Here is a 19,195-nt window from a genome sequence, read left to right as displayed (position 1 = left end):
ACATAACAGTGTAAAGCTTAAACAATAAAAGGTCAAGCAGGGATAAGACTGTGCTAAAGAACAGATTGCTGCTGGAAAGCTTGGAAAAATGGGCAGGTGAGGGGTGCCTGGTGAGTGGGAAGGCAAAAGGTGCCACCATGGGAGGATGCTCAGCTGGTGGAAAGTTAAAATATGAATGAGAAAAGCGCCAAAAGAAGGTCCAGCCCATCCAGGTGGGTGTCTGCAGTGCTCATATGGAGGAATTTGAGTTCAGCTATTTACTTCAGCTGGACTTGATGATCCATGTGGGTCCCTCCCAACTTGGAATATTTGCGAATCTGTGAAAATGATGGCATCAAGGAAGGGATTCTTTTCCATGGCAGGAAAGAAATTAAACAACAACAATTTGAAAGAAATTTTCTTTGCTGAAAGAAAAATGTTGGCACAAGAGCAAATGGTGGCCAAAGACTGGAAAATAAATTTAGGCAAATATTTTGCATCTGAGGAAGAGCCCTCCATAACCTTCCTGATCACATCAGAAATCCTCCAGAGGGGAAGGAGAGACAAGCTGGAGTCAGGGGCAGCACAGGCAGAGGTGGGGAAGAGAGGAAAAGGCAACAAAGGTTCTGAAGGATGTTAAGTCAAATACATGCAGAGAAAACATGATCTGACACTTCCATATTTTTAGGGGGGAAAAATCTATTCTTGAACATTTTGTAGGAATGAAGAAAAGGGAAGAAACGCCCAACCAGCCTGAACCTCCTGCATACCCTGTGCACATTTCTTGGTCAGAATTAGAAATGCTTCCTGTATTAGCTCTTTGTGCTCAGACCTGCCAGCCATAAAGGCTGACAGTGCTTTTATTCTGGTGTTTTCAATCCTGAGTTTAACTTTCTCTGTGCATGAGACATGGATATTCAGGCAATATAGATCATTATTCCTTACAGGAGAAGCAAATACAAGTGATTGATATCCTTATTTCTTTGGAAAAGAGTTTAAAATGGATTGGCAATGGCTGAAATTACTCTCCCTGCTGTCATGCTGCCAAAGCTGGACATCCTATTGAACTATTGGCAATCTACCAGGAATATAAAAATATTAATAAGCCCATCCACAAACTATGTCATCTTTTCTAATTCACCTTTGGAATGAATTTACATTTGTTTTCAGAGAAACTGCCAAATCCTTCTCTGTTGCTTTTCTGGCAAATTAATGAAATGTTTGTGGCCTGCACATTGTTGTGGTTGAACTGAACTCTGGTGCTGGGTTGAAAATGCTGCCTGAAAACTCCGTGTGAAGAGACACAGCCACGTCTCTGTCCCGTTATCCTGCCTGTCACAGCAGAGGTGCTGCAGTGATGACCAGCACATCTGATGCCTGGGCAATCTCTGTGATAACAGAAGTGACACATGATGTGATAAGCAACACAAATGTGCTTGACAACTATTCTGGGATGGAGCCTACTCAGCAGTTTCAAAGGCAAAGCGTGGAGACAATCAGGCACTCCCAGGCTGAGCCTCCTCTTCGCCCAGACCAGGTAATGAAGGCTGTAAAATGACTTTTCAAATCACACACACTATAGTTTGTGCAAGAAAATGAGAGAAGACAAGACAAAAGCTATATTCCACAATATTATGGCTCACTGAAGCATTTTGGCAAAAGTGGAATTGTTTTATTTACCCTTTGCCACCTGGCTTCTCTTGGAAAATGGCAGAGAGCAAGTAGGAAATTGGGCAGAGATGAAAGGTGCTACAGCACCATTGTGTCATTTCCCATGAATATGTATGATCAGAGGTCTTTCTTACCCTGGACAGGAGCCAGAGGCTCGTAGACAACTCGATAACCCTGCAGGACTCCATTTGCTGCTGTTGGCTCGCCCCAAGACACGTTGAGGGTTGTGCAGGTGATTTCAGAGAAGGCCAGGAAGCTGGGAGCACTGGGTGCTGAAAGAATTGCACACAGATTGAATTGCAGCAGCAGCACTCCATCTAATATACATATATATTATAAAACATTGCTTTATTTGCCCAGCCTAAATCTAAAGGAAACAAGCTGAGAATGGGATTTGTCAGTTGTATCCAAATGTCCTGTAATCAGTCACAAACACAGCCTGTCCTAAAAATACAGCCAGTCAGCTGCAAAACTGAACCTCCAGAGCAAACAAGGAGAGAGGGCACGGAAGGGAAGGGTTCTCAAAAGGGTGCAATGGGAGCCTCCTCCTCTTCACAGCCACCACCAAGGGCTTTGCCTTCATCCTGTGCCAGAGCACTCCCAGCACATCCAGCACTGGGACTGCTCAGCCTGAGAGGCTGCTGCAACAACTTAAAAAAAAAAAAAAAAAAGGAGGAATTCTAAAATGCTTTGCTTTCACAGGACCATCAGGGCAACTTCCACACTCTGGAGATGAGCTCCTTCTGATTTCCAGGCATGGCAGCAGAAACCAGAAACAAAGCCAGACTGTTTCCTTCTGGACCAGCTTAGTTTAGGGACTGGCCCTTCTGCCACTCCATTCTCATTTCAGCTCTATCACTTCCTTTCCTCACACTCCACCTATTTTATACATTTTTTCCCCGCTTTCAAGACTTCTGAGTTCAAACCAGAGCAATCCAGGTTGGTTTCTATCTATGATGAACTCTTCCCAGTACAAAAGGATAGGAATAGTGAGGCCAATACCACAAGCAAGCCTTCACCTTAAGTAATGAAAACAACTAAATTACAAAAGGTTATCACACCATACCACATCCAAGGAAAGGACCAGCTAGCGTGGCAGAGAAAATGCAAAAGGCTTAAGTCCTTTAACTCAGAGGTTCAAATCCTCTCCCTAGCTTAACCCAAACCTCCTCAAATGACCAACCACCCCCTCCTAATTAACCTCATCATAGCCCTCTCCTATGCCCTCCCAATCTTAATTGCAGTAGCCTTCCTCACCCTAGTAGAGTGCAAAATCCTAAGTTATATACTATATACAAGGCTGAAAGGGCCCAAACATTGTTGGTCCATTCGGGTTCCTATAACCTCTAGCAGATGGAGTAAAACTATTTATCAAAGAGCCCATCCGACCATCAACATCCTCCACAACCCCAACACCAGCCTTACTTCAAGCAATCTCAATCTGAACCCCAGTCCCCCTTCCATTCTCCTTAGTTAACCTTAACCTAGGCCAACTCTTCCTACCAATCCAAACAGCAGTTCCCTGCTGCATGTCCCGTTTCCCCTGGCTGTGAGCAGGACTCAGTTCCCTGCTGCATGCCCCATTCCCCTGGCTGTGCCCAGGTGAGCAGGACTCGGTTCCCTGCTGCATGCCCCGTTTCCCTGGCTGTGAGCAGGACTCAGTTCCCTGCTGCATGTCCCGTTTCCCTGGCTGTGCCCAGGTGAGCAGGTCGGCCCCGTACCCGCCTGGTGTGTCCTGCCCGTGGTGGGGCTGCTGCGGGGGCCGTCCCCGGCCGCGTTGAAGGCGGAGATGCAGACCAGGTACCGCGTGTGGCTCGTCAGGTTCTTGAGCCGCACGTTGGTCTCGGGCAGGAAAAGCACCTTCACCTTCTCCGTGTCGTTCAGGGTGTCGCTCTCCCAGTAATAAATCTGTTGGGACAGTGAGACAGGATCCTAGCATTATTAAGTGTGGTGTTACAGTTTATTTAAATGGTTTGCTCTGTCTCACCCCTCAAAAATGTATGGTTTATTCGAAGCCTGTGATCCTCCCCTGAAGTATCATGGATCTATAATCCCATTGGCCCAAGTCTTTTTCCGTGCCCACTTTGAATCTCCCTGTTAAGCGGTGCCAGGGAGACCAGGTCTTCTTGGCCCTTTTCTCCCTAGGCTCTGCCTCTCTTCCCTTTCCCCATTCTCCCTCAGTAACCATGCTGCTCCCGGGGCTGGGACCCCAATAAACCCTCATCTAATTCACCCTCAGAAGCTGTGTGGAGTCTCCTTGCCTGCTTGCTGCTACCACCCAAATACAGCTTAGGGGGCCCCTGGGGACTCCCCGGGAACCCTCAAACCAACTGCAACAATTAAGGCTGGAAAAGTCTGCTAAGATCATGAGTCCAACCATCAGCCCCCAGGTTTGCACTAAACCATGTTCCCAAGTCCCACATCCACTCGCCTTCAGAACACTTCAAGGCTTGGTGATTCGACACCTCCCTGGGCAGCCTGCTCCCATGCTGACCAAGATATCTGTGAGGATATTCTTCCTAATATCTAATTGGAACCTCCCCTGGCACAACTGGAGGGCATTCCCTTCATCCTGTCATGTGTTGTACTATATCCTACACCTAGAAAATATTTGGCCACTGCAGCTACAAAACAACCAGAAAGACAGTGTAGTCTTGCTCTGGACTCCTCTGTTGGGATAGCCAGGTTTTTCAGCATGTGCCAAATCTTTTCCTTAGCAAATTCCTCTGAATCCAGTGACCACATAGCTGAGTACATCACTCAAAAATAGAGCAAAGGCTGAAGAATATGGCTTAATGACAGCAGGTATGAGCTGCCAGGGTTCACTGAGGAGAGGTCAGTTTAAACACTCCCTGCAATGCAAGCTGCCTGTCAGCACTGGCATGCTGACACACCCTGATGGTCCATAACTCCCCTCTGCATCATACAGCACTCACACCACTGGTGTTCACAGCACAGCCAGAAAAATGCCCTCCTGAAGAGGATAACAAAGATTCCCCCTAAAGATCCTTGAGGTGCTTTTCCCCTTTCTTCCATTACATAATTTTTACCCTGATGCTATAAAATTAGTCTTCAGAGAAGTTGTTTCCAAGCGGGAAATTGGTGCCAGCCCTACTTATTGGACAGGCCTGGCAGTGAGAGCATTACAACAGGCCAAAGCAAGCCAGAGAGCTGAGAGAACAAGCCAAGGCAAGACTCCACCTTGGCTCTCCAAGCCAAGCTGCTGAAGCCATCTATATACATACAAAACGGAAAGGACAGGGATTGATATATAAGGATGCTTGTTACTGCCAAGAAGGGATGCCAGATTATTCACATTGGCTTGGCTTTCCTTCACTTATGGATCTAAATTCATGGAGAGAGGCAGAGCCAGACACTGAACCCAAGCCAAGCTCCAGTGTTTGTAGACTTGCCCATTCCCACTCTCTGAGGGTCCATTCTCATGCTGGAGATGCTGAGCAGTGTGTCTCTGCAACGTGCTCATCTCCTGCAAACCAAACGCAATTAATACTCTGATTTAATTCTGTTAAAGTTAAGGAAATGAAGCAACGCTTCCAAAATCTGACCTGGCTTAGGCTTCTGGCTGGTAGAAAGTTCTGCTCTTCCTAAAGGCTTGTAGCATTTGATGGAGGGAAAGCTCGGTTAATTTTCTTCAATACATTTCTTGCCCCCAGCTCTTGTGTAGCTGTGTTGCTTTTTGTAGCTGATCTGTTGCCTGCATAAGTGAAGCTGCCTCCTTATCTGCATCCCCTGTTTCCCCCATGCTCTCCTTCTCCATAAATAATGACACACTCTCCCTTTTCTCTCCTCCTCCCTCCCAATCTCATTCTCTTTCTTTTGGTTTTGGGACTTGCTGCTGTTCCCTGCTGCAGCCTGAGCACTGCTCTAATTTGCCTTATGCGGCAAAGGCGACTGCACTTCGTAGAGCTCTCACAAGTAAATAGCAATGCCAAGCAAGATAAATGAAAACAGTAGAAATGGGAGGATTGCCTTGTAGCCTTGGATGTTCCCGTTCTGGCTGTCGGCAGGAGGGGGGTCCCAGGTGAGCTCCAGCTGGCTCGCGGAAAGGGAGTGGACTTGGATGTTCTGTGGGGCCAGCGCCGGTGCTAGGGAGGAAGGAGAACAGAAGAATTAACAGTGACAAGCAGAATTAGCTCACAGCCAGGTTTTTCATTTGCAGGAGGACCCAGGACAGGCTCTGTTTATGCCACAAGTCAGAAATGAGCCAGCCCTGGGGTATCTGCGTCATTGGGATGTCTCGGCACAAGAGGAGTGAGGAGCAGCTGAGCCTCGGGAAGTGGCTGTGCTCTGCTCCACACAGGCTGCCTCAGACACTGAATCAACTCAATCCTGCCAGCAAATTGAAAAAGAAAGGAAAATTTTGCCTTGGTTCCCTGGTAGTTTGGGGCTCACCTTTGGCAGTGGATGGTGCTCCTGATCGACTGCTCCTGGTGAGCAAGGCAGCCCCGGCCACCATCAGCCTAAATACCACTCAGCAGCAAGACTTTGGGCTAAAATACTGCCTAAAATTACCTCCAAACCCAGACAGCTGCTAATCAATGCACTATTATTTTATGTATGACAGAATGACTTTTAGTTTGCTACTATGACTTTTTGCTAGCTCCACTTTGATTACACCTCACCTTACATGCACACACTGGCCCTCTTTGGCTCCTGATGGCATTTCTTCCTTGCATTGCGCAATGCTAGAAAACCAATCTTTGAGTGCACCTGGGTCACTCCATCCCTTCCCTTTGTCAGGATCCCACTTGGTGCAGGTGGATTTTCCTCCCCAGCAGCTACTGAGGACACTCTGTTCTCCCAGCCTGCTGTCTGAGCCTCCGGCAGGTTTTAACAAAACAGCTCCTGTTCCGTTCACAGGAAAGGAGCTGAAGCGTGTCCTGCTCAAACTGCAGAAGTGGGGAGAGAAAGGCAGGACAAAGGCTCCACTTCTCCTTTCTCTGTGTTCACAGTGCCATAGCCTTCTGCCAGACCCCCTGAGAAAGTTGTCTCTTTTCTCTCTGCCCCTTTCTGGGCCATAAATAGAAGTGATAAAATATTCACCGCTTGCACTGGATAGCGCCGGTTAGCTGCTCCTCTGGAGACTTCCTTCTTAAGAGAGAATGACCTTCATAAGTCACACTTTTCTACCAATACTCCCTCCCCCCAGAGTTATAAAATAAAAAAGTAATTAACACCCACTCAGCCTGACACCAACTATTTATTTTGTTCTAACTGTGTGGTTTCCATATTATCACTGCCCACCCTGCCGTTAATGGAAATGTTAATAACCAGCGCCAGGTTGTTGTGACAGATGCTTGGGCTCATTATCAGAAATTCTTATTTACCGCTCCATTAAACGACAGAATCGCACAAAAAAACAATTCAATCAAAACTAACTGGAGGAATTTTAACAGCCACATTAATAATCCAAAACATAAATAAAGTTAATGTCTTTTGCATGTTTGCCATCGGCAACTCTATTGCAAAATTATTGCTATACAATTAAAACGCGAAAGGTAAAATTGAAAATAGCCTTTATCTGAGGGTTTGGTCAAAACTATTTATTTATTGTGGGTTTTTTTGTTTTCTTTTTGGCTGGACAGTGAATACATGAGGTGACAGTGACCATCAGTAAACCCTAGCTTGGTCACAAGGGTGCACTTGTCTAATTATTGCCCTGCCTTCTGTGCTCATTGCTTGGCTGGATGCCCTCAGTGCAAGGCAGCGCTGCTAGGGACCAAAAGCCTCAAGATTTTGAGAATTTCACAGCACAAACCATAGCATGAGGCCAAACTGATCACAAAAAGCAAAGATGAAAACACATGCCAGAGATCTGCCAGGATGACACGCTCAGGGAAACAGGAACGTGTACAATCACAGAGGAAATGGGTCCCTTTAGCAGTGCATTTCCTTTCTAAGGAGTGACACCACTGTCTGTCCTGAGCTGACAGCTTCACAGTGCTCTCAACATTCGGGTCTGAAGCAACATCTACAAGAGCATTTTTCTTTGGATGCCATGTGGCAGCCTGGAACAAATACCGCTTCTGAGACGCAACCATCAGAGGAGACGGTGTGTACAACCCACTGCCAGAAAAACATTGCTTTTCCTCAACCCCTTCATGCAGCACATCTAAGAAACACAGTGGTTAAAACCTGCCAGTGATAACTCTGCACCAACACACTCGCTGCTGCAGCTGCACTTCTGCTGGCACGGCGGAGGAAAATCTGACGGGAGGAACGACAAAAAAGTGTGGAAAAAGACATTTCTCTTCACTACTCCAGAGCCTCCACAAGATGCAAATTGTTTGGTTTTGTGCCCTGTGAGTCTGTCCCTCTGTTCAACTTTCAAAGGCTGATGTGTACCCCCTCCTCTAAGCACAGATTTCTTGTTGACAGCGAGGGACAGCAGAAGAGTGCTGCTGACGCTTGATGTGGCTCTGTGCAGGAACACGTTCCATTAAAGGTGAAGTGAAATACTTCAAAAAGAAGGAAACACATCCCTGAAGACCCCACCTGTTTGCAATCCCAAACCATTCCCTGAATATATGGATAGCTTGTGCCAATAAAAGCAAGTGCATTTTAAAGGTGAATTCAAAAGGCTTTTTACCTTCTAGGAATGCACTTCAAGATTACTGAGCTCGGGATTTTTCACGGCTGCTGAAATCTCAAATACATAAAAAGCAAGGTTAAAGCTACATACCTCACACTGCTTTAGGTGTTAGTGACATTATCAACTATAGCAGGAGCGACACAGACCCCTGAGGGTCCAAACACAGCTCTTGGCAGGTGGAAAGCATTTCACTTTCCCTGAAAAAAACATCTGTGTACTCATGAAGTCGAATTCTGCGCACGTATCCTGCCTTGGAATCTCATGCAGATATTTATAAACATTTCTTTTCTTATCTGATTTCAATTTACCTTTGAGATTGTCTCCTTGAAACTCACTCTCAGCCAAAACCTAAGGAGAAAGACTGAGCAGGTTGTGTAGTAATTAGTAACAAATAGCAACAAATATGGGCTGGGCTGCTGTTGGCAGGATCATGTAAAGACAACAAATCTATCCAGAAACGTGGTGAGAGTGTCAAAACGAGCCCATAAATAAAGTTACACATCTAAATCCACATTTAAACATATCACTGCCCTCATTTCCCAGCTGCACTGAGCAGCCTCTGCTCTCACTGCAGGCAATTTGAGCTTGCAAATGCTTCTAACCTTTAAAGAGAAGGTGCTTGAAATCCCCAGTGGCCTCCCTGCTCCAGAGCTCTGTGCTCTGCAGAAGGGTCACCTCAGCTTTTCTCACTTGGGATATTTGTTCTCTGGGCTGTGTGGCACCCAGAGCTTTCCATCAATACGGAGCTACTATTCCTTTTCCCAGTGACAATCACCACGGTGCTCTGTGGCACAGGTAGGCTACAAATCCTTGTGATTCATTGGGCAAACTTGATAACTGGTTTTGTGAAGGATTCCTCACTGCTCTTATATCTGCTCCAGCTTCTGGGCAGCAGAGGATTTCTCCTCTACTGGTTTTCTAATTGTTTCTGCAGTGGCAGTGTCACTGGCAGGAAACTCACAGACAAGTTTGGGACAAGATTTCCTGATACTCACATGCCATTTAAGTAAAGATTCAGGCCAAAAATGAAGAGAAAAATGCAGTGAAAGAGACTGAAAGATTTTCTGTCCATCAGCTTGATCCCAAACAATCCCAAGCAAATTTCTGTTTTGTAAAGACCACTGATCCTTTTCTATCTAGCAAGTGTTTCCCCCAAGTTCTTCAAAGCATGACTTGGAGAACATGCCTGCCTTTCTTCCCTAGTAATCAATATGTTTGCATTTTGGTGTTAGCACCTAGAGGCCATTTTGGTGTTAGACCTAGAGAATCTCATTGCACAATGTGCTGCATAAACACAGAACAAAGACACAGCTCCAGGCCCCAAAATCCTCTAATCTGTCTCCTCATTACAATGGAGGGGTGGTTGCAGCATGTTCTGAGTATCAGCTGTAATTTTCCCCACCTAGTGATTAAAAACAAGGGACAGCAGTGTTCAGTTCAGGGTGTGCTGATGGTGAAATCTTGCACACCTGAGTTTCCAAAGTTTACACACTGATTCCTGGCACACACAGTCATGGAAAATAGGGCTAAAAGGGTTTGGAGAGGACTCAGACATCATCCTCCTGGGTCACACTGGGATCAGCTTGCTGGTCAGATTTTCATGTAATCTCAATCACTGACTTCTTTCCAGATTGTGCTGCCATTCCCACACAAACTCTGCCAGCACCTCTCTACTTTAGCAGCTCTTAAAATAGGGGTTTGTGTAATACCCATACTTTAAAAATAAAAATAAACAAAATAGGGATATCTATTATAGAACACTAACAAAATAACTCTCATATTATTCTTTTTGATGCCTAATCTAAACCATCCTTACTGTATTGAAGTTATATCCCTGCAGTGACATGGAGATTGCTGCTTCTTCAGCTGCAGCCACTGCCTTCAAGTCACAGTGTAGATAAGCAATAGTTTAGTGGATTCTAAAGCCAAACACAACACAAAAACAGAAGGGCACCAGATAAAGCAGTGAGACTGATCAGCAGAACAGGCAAAGAGGGGTTTTCCTGCAGTACAGGCTTGGAGAAGAAATGTGAGGATGGTTCCTCCCAGGAATGACGAAAAAGGTGGACGTGCAGATGTCTGCAGTCACTCCTTGCATGAAGGAAAAGTGGCATGAGAGAAGGATGTTCAGTGTTTACTGGCCATTTTCTGACAGAGTCTGGGAGGGAGCAGTGGGAGGATCAGAGCTTCCCCAGCAGCAGAGCCTGGTGCCATCAGGAATGCTGCGTGAGGGATGCTGATTAGCTCAATAACAATTAGTCAGTTGTGCTTCAAAACCAGCTACTGTGAAGCTGCTTTCCACTGTGAAGAGCAGCACAACCTATATTTAGAATATAAAACTCACTTCCCACTAATTTCTGCCTGTTTTAGGCTGGGCTGCATCTCGTGATGGAAGTCGGTGCTTGTTCCAAGGGCTGAGCTCTCTTTGGTTCCTCGGATGTGTTTCAGAGGCACTCACAGAGGCAGAGCCACATTCCAGGGATGTGGGTCTTAACCCCTCCAACATTCTCCATTTGCTACACTGGGCCTGAGTGTTCCTGCCCTCTTACTCAGCAATTTGGCACCAACGCTGCCCTGCCAGGTTTGTGACACCCTGAGACATGAAATGAGTCTCAGCAAAGGAGCAATCTAGCCTCCCCCTCATTGAGATGTTCAACTGGATGGGAGAGGAGGCTAAAACAGCTGTAAAAGCCAGGTTTTAGTTCGAAATACTCCTTTCCAAGGGATGTGGATGTAAGTGTTGATTTACGCAATTGCACAGAACTGTATAAGAGGAATTAAAACATCTCATGTAGTGGAAGTGAACACAAGAAGAACTTGAAAAACATCTCTCTCACCTTCATGAATGCTGAGGAAGACAGGGCAGAAGTGCAAAAATAGATGTAGAATAGAAAGATAAAAATAGAAAAACCTGTTTCAGTGGAGAAGAAAGGGTGAAGAGGAGAAAGAGAACAGCTGTCAGGATGAGAACTTTGGGAGTCTGGAACACCTGCAGTTGTTTTACTCTGTGCCATCTTGTCTGGGTAGGCAAACACTTGGCTCTCCTCTGAATACCACATTTAGTACAGTAGCTGTGTTTAGCCACATCAATTTTTTAAGGGTATTAAAGTAATGAAGAAACATAAATCAAAGCAGCTGCAAATGATCCCCAAATGTAACATCCCCAGCTTCTATGCTTAGCACTGGGAAGCTTCCCAGTGCTGGCACAGGTATTGTCAGCACCTGCAGAGATACAGGAGGGAGGTGGGGGTGGAGGGAGGGGGAGATGGCATTCCTGCAAACTGAATTCCTGAAAACTGAAATGAAACAAGGACTAGAAGTGCAGTCTCTTTTCCACAGACACAGATCTATGGGTTTACTTGCCAGTGCCCTTTTTGAACGGAGGAGCCATTCTCATCCTGTTCCTCACTAACTCTTACAATGGTGAACACACTGTTGCTGTGACCCCTAATCTTTTAAATTGGGTTTGGATTTCCCATGTGAGTGAGCCATGTGCAATCTGGGAATTTCATGGGGCAGACATGATCTGGGTATTAGAACCATGGCAAACCCCACAGAGCAGTGCTGTGAAAGAGCCTGCAAACAAAAACTACACACTTTTCTTTTGCTAATTCCACAGTTCTACTTAGCAAACACAACCCTAGAGGAGGCTTTCAGATTGCATACTGAGATTATCCATCAAGGAAGTGAGAGAGCCTGGCCCAAAGAAAAGCCCTCACAGAACTGTCAGACTGCCTCTGGAAAGGGCAATACAGGTGGTTAAAACAAGAAGTGGGGGGAATAATAAAATGAGCTTTTTCCTCTATTTCTTTCATGTCAGGATGGATATTAACACACAGGCAGGCAGCCCAGCAGTCAGCAGAGATGGGCCATGAGCAGCAAGAGCCTGACAGCGTTAGGGAGGCACGAGCCTGCAAGCTGAAACCCCCTCTCTCTTACACCCATGAAATCAGGGATGGCTCCTGCAGCTCCCTCTCCCTCACATCCCTGCACTTGGGGGTTTCTCCATCGAAGAACAGAAACAGTTGTGCAAGGAGAGCAGTGCCAGCTCTGATGAGTGCAGGATTCACCCCCAGGAGGGGCTGAAGGTTGTTCAAGGGATGGTGAGGAGCTGCTGATCCTCTCTCATGTGCACTGGGAGCAGTACAGGAGGGGAAAGCACTGCCCTCCACTCTCTTACAAATCTACCCATTAGAGAAGCAAAATTACCAATTTCAGTTTATTTCCTCACACTCTCCAGGACCCAAAATTCCTCCTCCTCTATTAGTAGTAATGTTCCACTTATTATAATTTGTTAATGCCACATTTGAATATCATAATACCACAAGTTCATGGCAACTGACAAAAGCACCCACTTCACATCCACTAACAGCAATGGCAGCACCTACTGAAGTCTAATCCTTCTGCTTCACTGCAGCCAAGAGAGCGTATCAAATAACCTCCCCTGGGTTTGCCATCTACCAAATGTCAAAAGCTGTATCAGAAAAAAGTCAAAGGGCACAGGTGAGATCTGCCCCTGGAATAACCTTTCACTGTGGCTTTAATGCCAGTTTGGGTAGCTGACCCCCACGAGGAATTAATTTAGGATTTACAGATTGCAATGGTCAGGGAACCCCAGGGAGCCCACAGAAGACTGTGTTCTTGTGCTCCTGGGGAGAGAGAGATTATATTTAAATTTTCTTGACTCTCAGTGAGAGTTTTCTCTTTCTTTCTTTATTTTTCATCCCTGAGATCATTGCTGCAGTTTCACACCTCCGTTCTATCTCAGTGCTTGGGCTGCTGCAGCCAAGATATTTTAGACTATTACTAATTCATACTTTCTTAAGAAAAAATTGCAACTTTTTTGTTTTTAGTCTACAACAAGCAACCTGAAAAGCCTCCAGTTCTGTGATTGACGATGGATACAGCAAACAGATGTCAGAGAAGAAAACCAACTGTGTTTCTCCACAGCTGGCTTCACAGCAAAGCTGTACAGAGGAGGCAAAGCCACGGGAGTTGAGACCCATATGAAAATACTTACAGCACAAATTTTGCTCACATATCCCAGGATGACTGCAAACAAGCAGAGCAGGACTGCACAATTAGGCAGAATAGGAATTTGGCTGCAAATATAACCCTTTAGTCAAAGCACTCCAACTCCAGCCTGTGTCTGCTGGAATAGGAGTTATCAGCCAGGGGCTTCCCCAACTCTTTACCAGGGCAATTTCTGCTTCATTTGACTTTATTACTGATTGCTCATGTTTTTTGAGAGGAAGGTTAATTCCTCTGCTTTTAATGGAGTAAGCTGTGCTGTGAGTTCAGCGGAGCTCTGCATACACCATCAGGTTTCTCCTCCCTGTGCAGGGATGTCCCTCCCTGGCTCTCCCAGCCCATGGAGCTCTGCAGCAGCACAACAGCTCATCTGTCCTTGCCCTCCCACAGCTGCAGCGCACAGCCACGAGCTCATGATGGATTTGGGCACGGGGGCTACAGAAAATCGGCACAAAAAAATTTCAACATCAAACGCTTGGGGTAATTGTGAGTTCATCATCAGAGCAAAGCGGTGCCCGCTCCTCCCGGCCCTGCCACAGCCGGGGACCGGCGCATCAAACACCGCGGATGTTTCTGCTAGGACAGAAACGTCTTTCCTACATTGAGACGTGATGAAAAGAGGCAATTAGACCCGAGCTAAGCAGGAGCTGCCGCACTGCATAAAGCATTGTGCCGTACCAAAGGCTGCTGATGACCAATATTAACAACTTAATGAGCTGTTAATGAGGCGCGCGTTCGGCTTTTACTTGCAGCATGAAAACATTGCAAATCATTTTAGGGAGCTTTGGACTGTCAATGGAGAATTAAAGATGTCAAATAAGCCCATCAAATCTATGTCTCAATCTGGACACTGCTTTCCAGTGCATTCGCTTAAAATTCCTTCTCCTATATGGTAGAATAACTTGCTTTGACAGCACTACGACTCCCAGACTTTGCTTCCTTCTGCCTTGACATTAGATTTCAGTCTCCAGAGAGCTGCAGGGATGTCTTTTTGACATGTTGACATTAAGGACACTTCTTCCACAGACTCACACTGGCACGGTTACTTTCTGTCTTGCCATTGTAAGAGCAGCTACTGAGCTAAGCTACCAAATCTGGAAGTCTAATTAGCAAAACCTTCACATCATCTGTAAACAGATTAAGAATATAAAATTACCCTTAAAAAATAGCCAGTTTGAGTAGGAAAGGGAGCCAAGCCTTAAAGAGAAAATTCATTTCCATAACTCCCCAGCATTGTAACAATACCAGTAGCACACAAGCAGTGACTAATGCTCTGATGTGGGCACACTTTGTTATTTTCTACTGTCCTGTCACAGCCCTGCAGGATTAGCTCCCACAGCCACATGCTATCAACACTCCTGTTACCTCCAGTGGAGCTGCATTGAGGGGAACAACAAATTCAAATTGGACTTGCTGCAGACAAGCCCTTGTACACGGAGTGAACCTGGAGAAGTTTAAAATCCACCAAGAAACATGGATGGGATGTGCCCAGTGGCCAATCCTACTCTCAGAAATGGGATGCTGCTGGGATACAGGTGAATTGAATTCCAAGAGAAACTGGAAAGAGGTAACTTTCCCAGACCAACTAGGAAATGTCTCACCACTTCTTTTATTCCTTTCATCTTCATACAGCTTGCCTTTCTTGCTCTGCTCTGGCTTTACTCTGTCTTTAGGACGTTGTTGGAGAACATGGCTTGCATCTTTAACTCCAAGCTGATAGGAGACCTTCTCAGAGAGAAAGACACTGGGGACAGGATGGCAACCCAGTGTCACTCCTGGAGCAAGGCATTCCCAAAATGACAGGGTAAAGCTCATTCAGAACTGAGCATCACATTGGAACAGCTCTGCATGTTCTTTAAATTTAAAGGGAAGGGGAAAGAACAACCAATTTCAAACACCCTGCCATCCCCCAAAGGTAGCCTCTTGCTGATGTCCAGAGGTATCAGCAAAAAAGGCAAACATCCTTTTATTTCAAAGGCTTGGTGCTTTTAAAGCACCAAAGTTGCCCTTTGTTTAAAGTTTGAGCATGTGAAACCAAGAATTCATTTACCATTCCATTCCCCAATAGCTTCCCTCCATTCCTTTTTGTTTATCGAGGGAAGATACCGTCCCCAAGGCTGACAGGTTTCAGACTACTGCAATGTGAAATGGCCATGATAATCCTTCTCTTCCCTTCTCCAGTGGCATCTGGGATGGCAGTGCCCACCCAGCTCTTGCAGCTGTGCCAGCAGCAGCGTGCTGCTATCTGCAGAGGCACAGCCAGCCCTCGTGTGGCACCGAGATAGGAGAGCACAGCCAGGGGCTGCACAGGGCGCAGGCTGCCAGCTCGGATGTGCTGGAATCCTGTCATTCCTCCCCTGCCTGAGACCAAGGAGGCACAGGGGACTCCACACAGCATCTCCTCTGCTCTTTGGGGCAGGGCAGGAGATAAAGCTGCTGTGCTGTAAGAGAAAGAGGGGTCCAGACAGTGCTGAGGGACCCCCTTCTCCAGAAAGGGACAGAGGTGACACCACTGGGGGAATCTGGAGTGCACATGTAAAAGAGCAAAGCCTGAAGGAAGAGATTAAAGCACCCAAGGGCAAAGGAGCCTTGTCCTGCCAACCTTCCTTGCCTTCAGCACAAAGGGATGTTGCCCCAGCACAGATAACCAGGTAAGAAGGGACAAGAGCTCTGTGCTGGAAGCAGTTTCTAAAGGGGAGCCAAGTACTTGGAGTCAAATCTTTGCTTCCTTACACAGCTTCTTTGTCCTTATCATGCCTCGCTCTCTCAGTGTAGCCTTTTCTGTCCCAAGCCTATTTCACTATTTTTAGTATTGGAGTTTTCCAGGTGGTTTCTGTTTCTGGCCAGCAAAATGCTGGAGATGGCCAGGCAGCTCCAAGTGCTTCCCATGACATTACTGGCAGAGCAGATCTTCCTGTGTCAGCTACAGGTGAATTAAATAAAATTTGTGAGGTCCAGGAACACCTGTGGAGCTGCAGGCAGGAGGGCAGATGAGAATAATTGCACACAACAGGAAGAAATTTGGTTTGGTGTCTGCTAGCTTTGCACCAAGAGGTGGATTCAGCTTTTGAAGACAGAGGTAAGAAGCAGACATCACTGTTCCATTCCTGCTCTTTTCCAAGCTACAGTTCCACTTGGAAGAAAATGAGAGAGCCAGGTAATGTTCTCTGAAAAACGATGGTACAACTAAAGTGGCATTTCAATGGAGGACTACTAAACAAAGGGATTTGTCTCCCAGCTCTTTTTACTCCTTGCCTTTCCCATTACAGAACCAGCTCTCAGAGATCATCATTAAAAGAACAACAACAACAACCCGGCCTCATCAGTTCTTGTGAATTCTGAAGGTCACCAATGTCACCATCAGTTATAATGACACACATCACTCCCCTCTTCACACAAATGGATTTACAACCTGTTTAAAGGCTGATGTCTCTCGAAGCACTTCACCCCTTCTGCCACCCCCTCTCTGCACACACTCACTCTACTCCAGTAACAGCTGCTGGAAGAAATGATGAATTTCATTACTTTTCATCCAAAACAGCTTTGCAGTATATGGGAGAAGCACCGAAGGCTGCAGGCTCGTTAGCACAGGATTTGTATTGCCACATTTTACTTTATTCACCTTCCCAAATTAGGTGAAGCACGCCTGGCCCAAACCTGTGATTTCTGTTTAATTAAAATGCAGGTAGTGGAGTCTCCCGAACTCCAGAGCCCCCCACACAATCAGGTGGTGACAGCAACCTGGTAGAATAATGCTCTTGATATAGTGGCTGCTCTAACAGAGTCTTAATTTCAGTGGAGCAGAACAGCACCTCTGGTAGCAGCTGTGTTTGGGGCTGGGATGAATATCAGTAGCCAGCCTCTGCTGAACACTCACTGCCTCCCCAATCAGAGCCAGCATCCCTGACAGCTGAACTGTTAAATGAATTAACAAGGCGAAAAGGGGGCTTGCCAGCGGGGCTGCGACTCCCTTCCTAATTTCTGCAAGTGGTGGCTTTCAATTTTTCTGTCATTTGTCAGGAGATGCACATGGTTCTCTAATGAGCAGGGCAGAGCTGCAGCCAGCTCTAAAAAGGCAGAGTTAGAGGATCTTCTGGGCCTTGGAGGAGAGGGATGCAGATGCTTGAGGCAGGTGGGGGAAGGACACGGGCTCTGCTCAGGCTGAACAGGCAGCACATCCTTCCCAGCTGTGCTCAGCTCAAGGACTCCCAGCCCACTCTCCCATCTTGGGGAAGAACTGCTCTCCACACCAGCGAGTTTTGCCAATATCCAGGCAGAACTCAAAAGGAATCCTTTGATCTTATGGGCTACCCAAAAAAGGGAAAGCATTTCCTCCACCTGCAGAATAAAATAAAAAACCCACCACCAAAAAAAGATACAAACCACTGGCATCCAGCTTTCCTGTTCACCACGCAAGCTGGGCTACAGAGGCCTTTTACTCATGGCTGGCCCATTGTTCTCCCCCAGAATTTCCACCTGCCCATCAGTGAGAGGCAGGGAAGACCTGCTCAGGCTGCCCAAGGGGGCAGTTGGCTGCAGCACAGCTCAAGAGCACTCCAGGGCTGGAGAGAAACTCCCCATTTGGGTATATTTGCTCATTTAATTGGCAAAACTTGAAGAAGGTTGGTTTTAGTAGCTTTTTTCCCCCCAAGCTTTTCAGGTGGTTCCATTACCTGCTGGAACTTTCACTGTAAAAATCCAGGTCTGAATATAGGGAAAATTTCAAATCTATCAGGGGAGAGCACAAGAGGGAAGGAAGGAATCACAGACACTCCTCCTTCTGCACCACTCTGTAGAAGCTGAACAGCACAACCACCAGCAACATGAACACCCAACAGAAATGGGTGTTTTGACTGAGCTGGCCTAAGCCCAGCACATTTCCCAAAGGCACAAAGGCCATTTTTATCCCTTTTTATGAGCCAGAGAGGAATGTTCTCCCCTCTCCCAGAGTTACTGCAATGCTTAGGGCAGAACCAGGCCCCATTTAACAGCACAGAGACAAGAGTTACCTGAGAGCTTCAGCCCAGGGACTGGCCACCTTCACTCACGCTGTGCCCAGTGCTGTGCCTGTGTCAGCACTTGTTTATTGGGAAGCTTTTCTCTGTTTTTAACCTGAGTGCCCCATTGCTGGAGCTCAGCAGACTCATTTTTTTCCAGCTTGCTGCTTAACTGCCTTTACCGTGGGTAAGAACATTGAGCAAACAATAACAGCAAAAACCTTGTATTTCCACAGCACACTTTAACTCAAAGGTGTCACAAATCAATTTAAAACTTAAATTGCAATACCATCTCCAATCACTTTACTCACAGTATAAATCACAGCCAGTTCTGGAGGTGGAAGAGGCAGTTATATAACAAAGTGTAATAACTTCACACAACAAGAGTGAAAATCGGCAGGAAGATCCTACATTCATCATCTCTGCTGTGTGAACCTGGACGGTCCCTTTCCAGAGGTAAATCCAGGAACTCTAACACAACAGCCAAGTCACACACTGCAACTTCAGACACAGCAGCCCTGCCTGGGAAAGGAGGCCTCCTGGATAGCACAGAATCACGGAATGGTTTGAGTTGGAAGGGATCTTAAAGCTCATCTAATTCCAGCCCCGCTTCCTTCAGACACTCAGGGGTCCTGTAATTATCTCAGTGTCCTCCCAAGTCTGTCTCCTTCCATTGCCTTGTTCCCTGAGTTATGATAGCAAGATCTGGACTGTGGGATTAAAAGACACAACGTAACAGCATTTCCTTGTTTTCCCCAGCTGATTTCTCATGCTGTGTACATGTGTATAAGTGCATGTGCTGGCTCCATTTGCAGCAGGGAGATACTTAGCTGGGAAACAAAAATGTATTTTGAAGCCAGATACAGTTGGCTCCACCTGGGACTTTCTTTGCTGCAGTTGCAGA

At 46.3% G+C, this 19,195-nt stretch overlaps 1 protein-coding gene across 5 annotated transcripts in view; it reads right to left on the bottom strand.

Moving 5' to 3' along the window:
* SDK1 (sidekick cell adhesion molecule 1) overlaps window positions 1-19,195 on the bottom strand; it is a 387,510-nt gene that overhangs the window by 28,900 nt on the left and 339,415 nt on the right. For all 5 annotated transcript variants that reach the window (XM_064725525.1, XM_064725524.1, XM_064725523.1 and 2 more), the window contains 3 exons: window positions 5,641-5,756; window positions 3,372-3,558; window positions 1,785-1,922 (listed from right to left, as the gene is read on the bottom strand). In XM_064725525.1, coding sequence (XP_064581595.1) covers window positions 1,785-1,922; window positions 3,372-3,558; window positions 5,641-5,756 — 441 coding nt within the window. The remainder of the gene's footprint in view (window positions 1-1,784; window positions 1,923-3,371; window positions 3,559-5,640; window positions 5,757-19,195) is intronic.

This window comes from Zonotrichia leucophrys, chromosome 14 (assembly GCF_028769735.1).
Source record: "Zonotrichia leucophrys gambelii isolate GWCS_2022_RI chromosome 14, RI_Zleu_2.0, whole genome shotgun sequence".
Classification (NCBI taxonomy): domain Eukaryota; kingdom Metazoa; phylum Chordata; class Aves; order Passeriformes; family Passerellidae; genus Zonotrichia; species Zonotrichia leucophrys.
The sequence above is the reverse complement of the archived record's forward strand: the minus strand, read 5'-3'. Positions and strand labels throughout refer to the sequence as shown.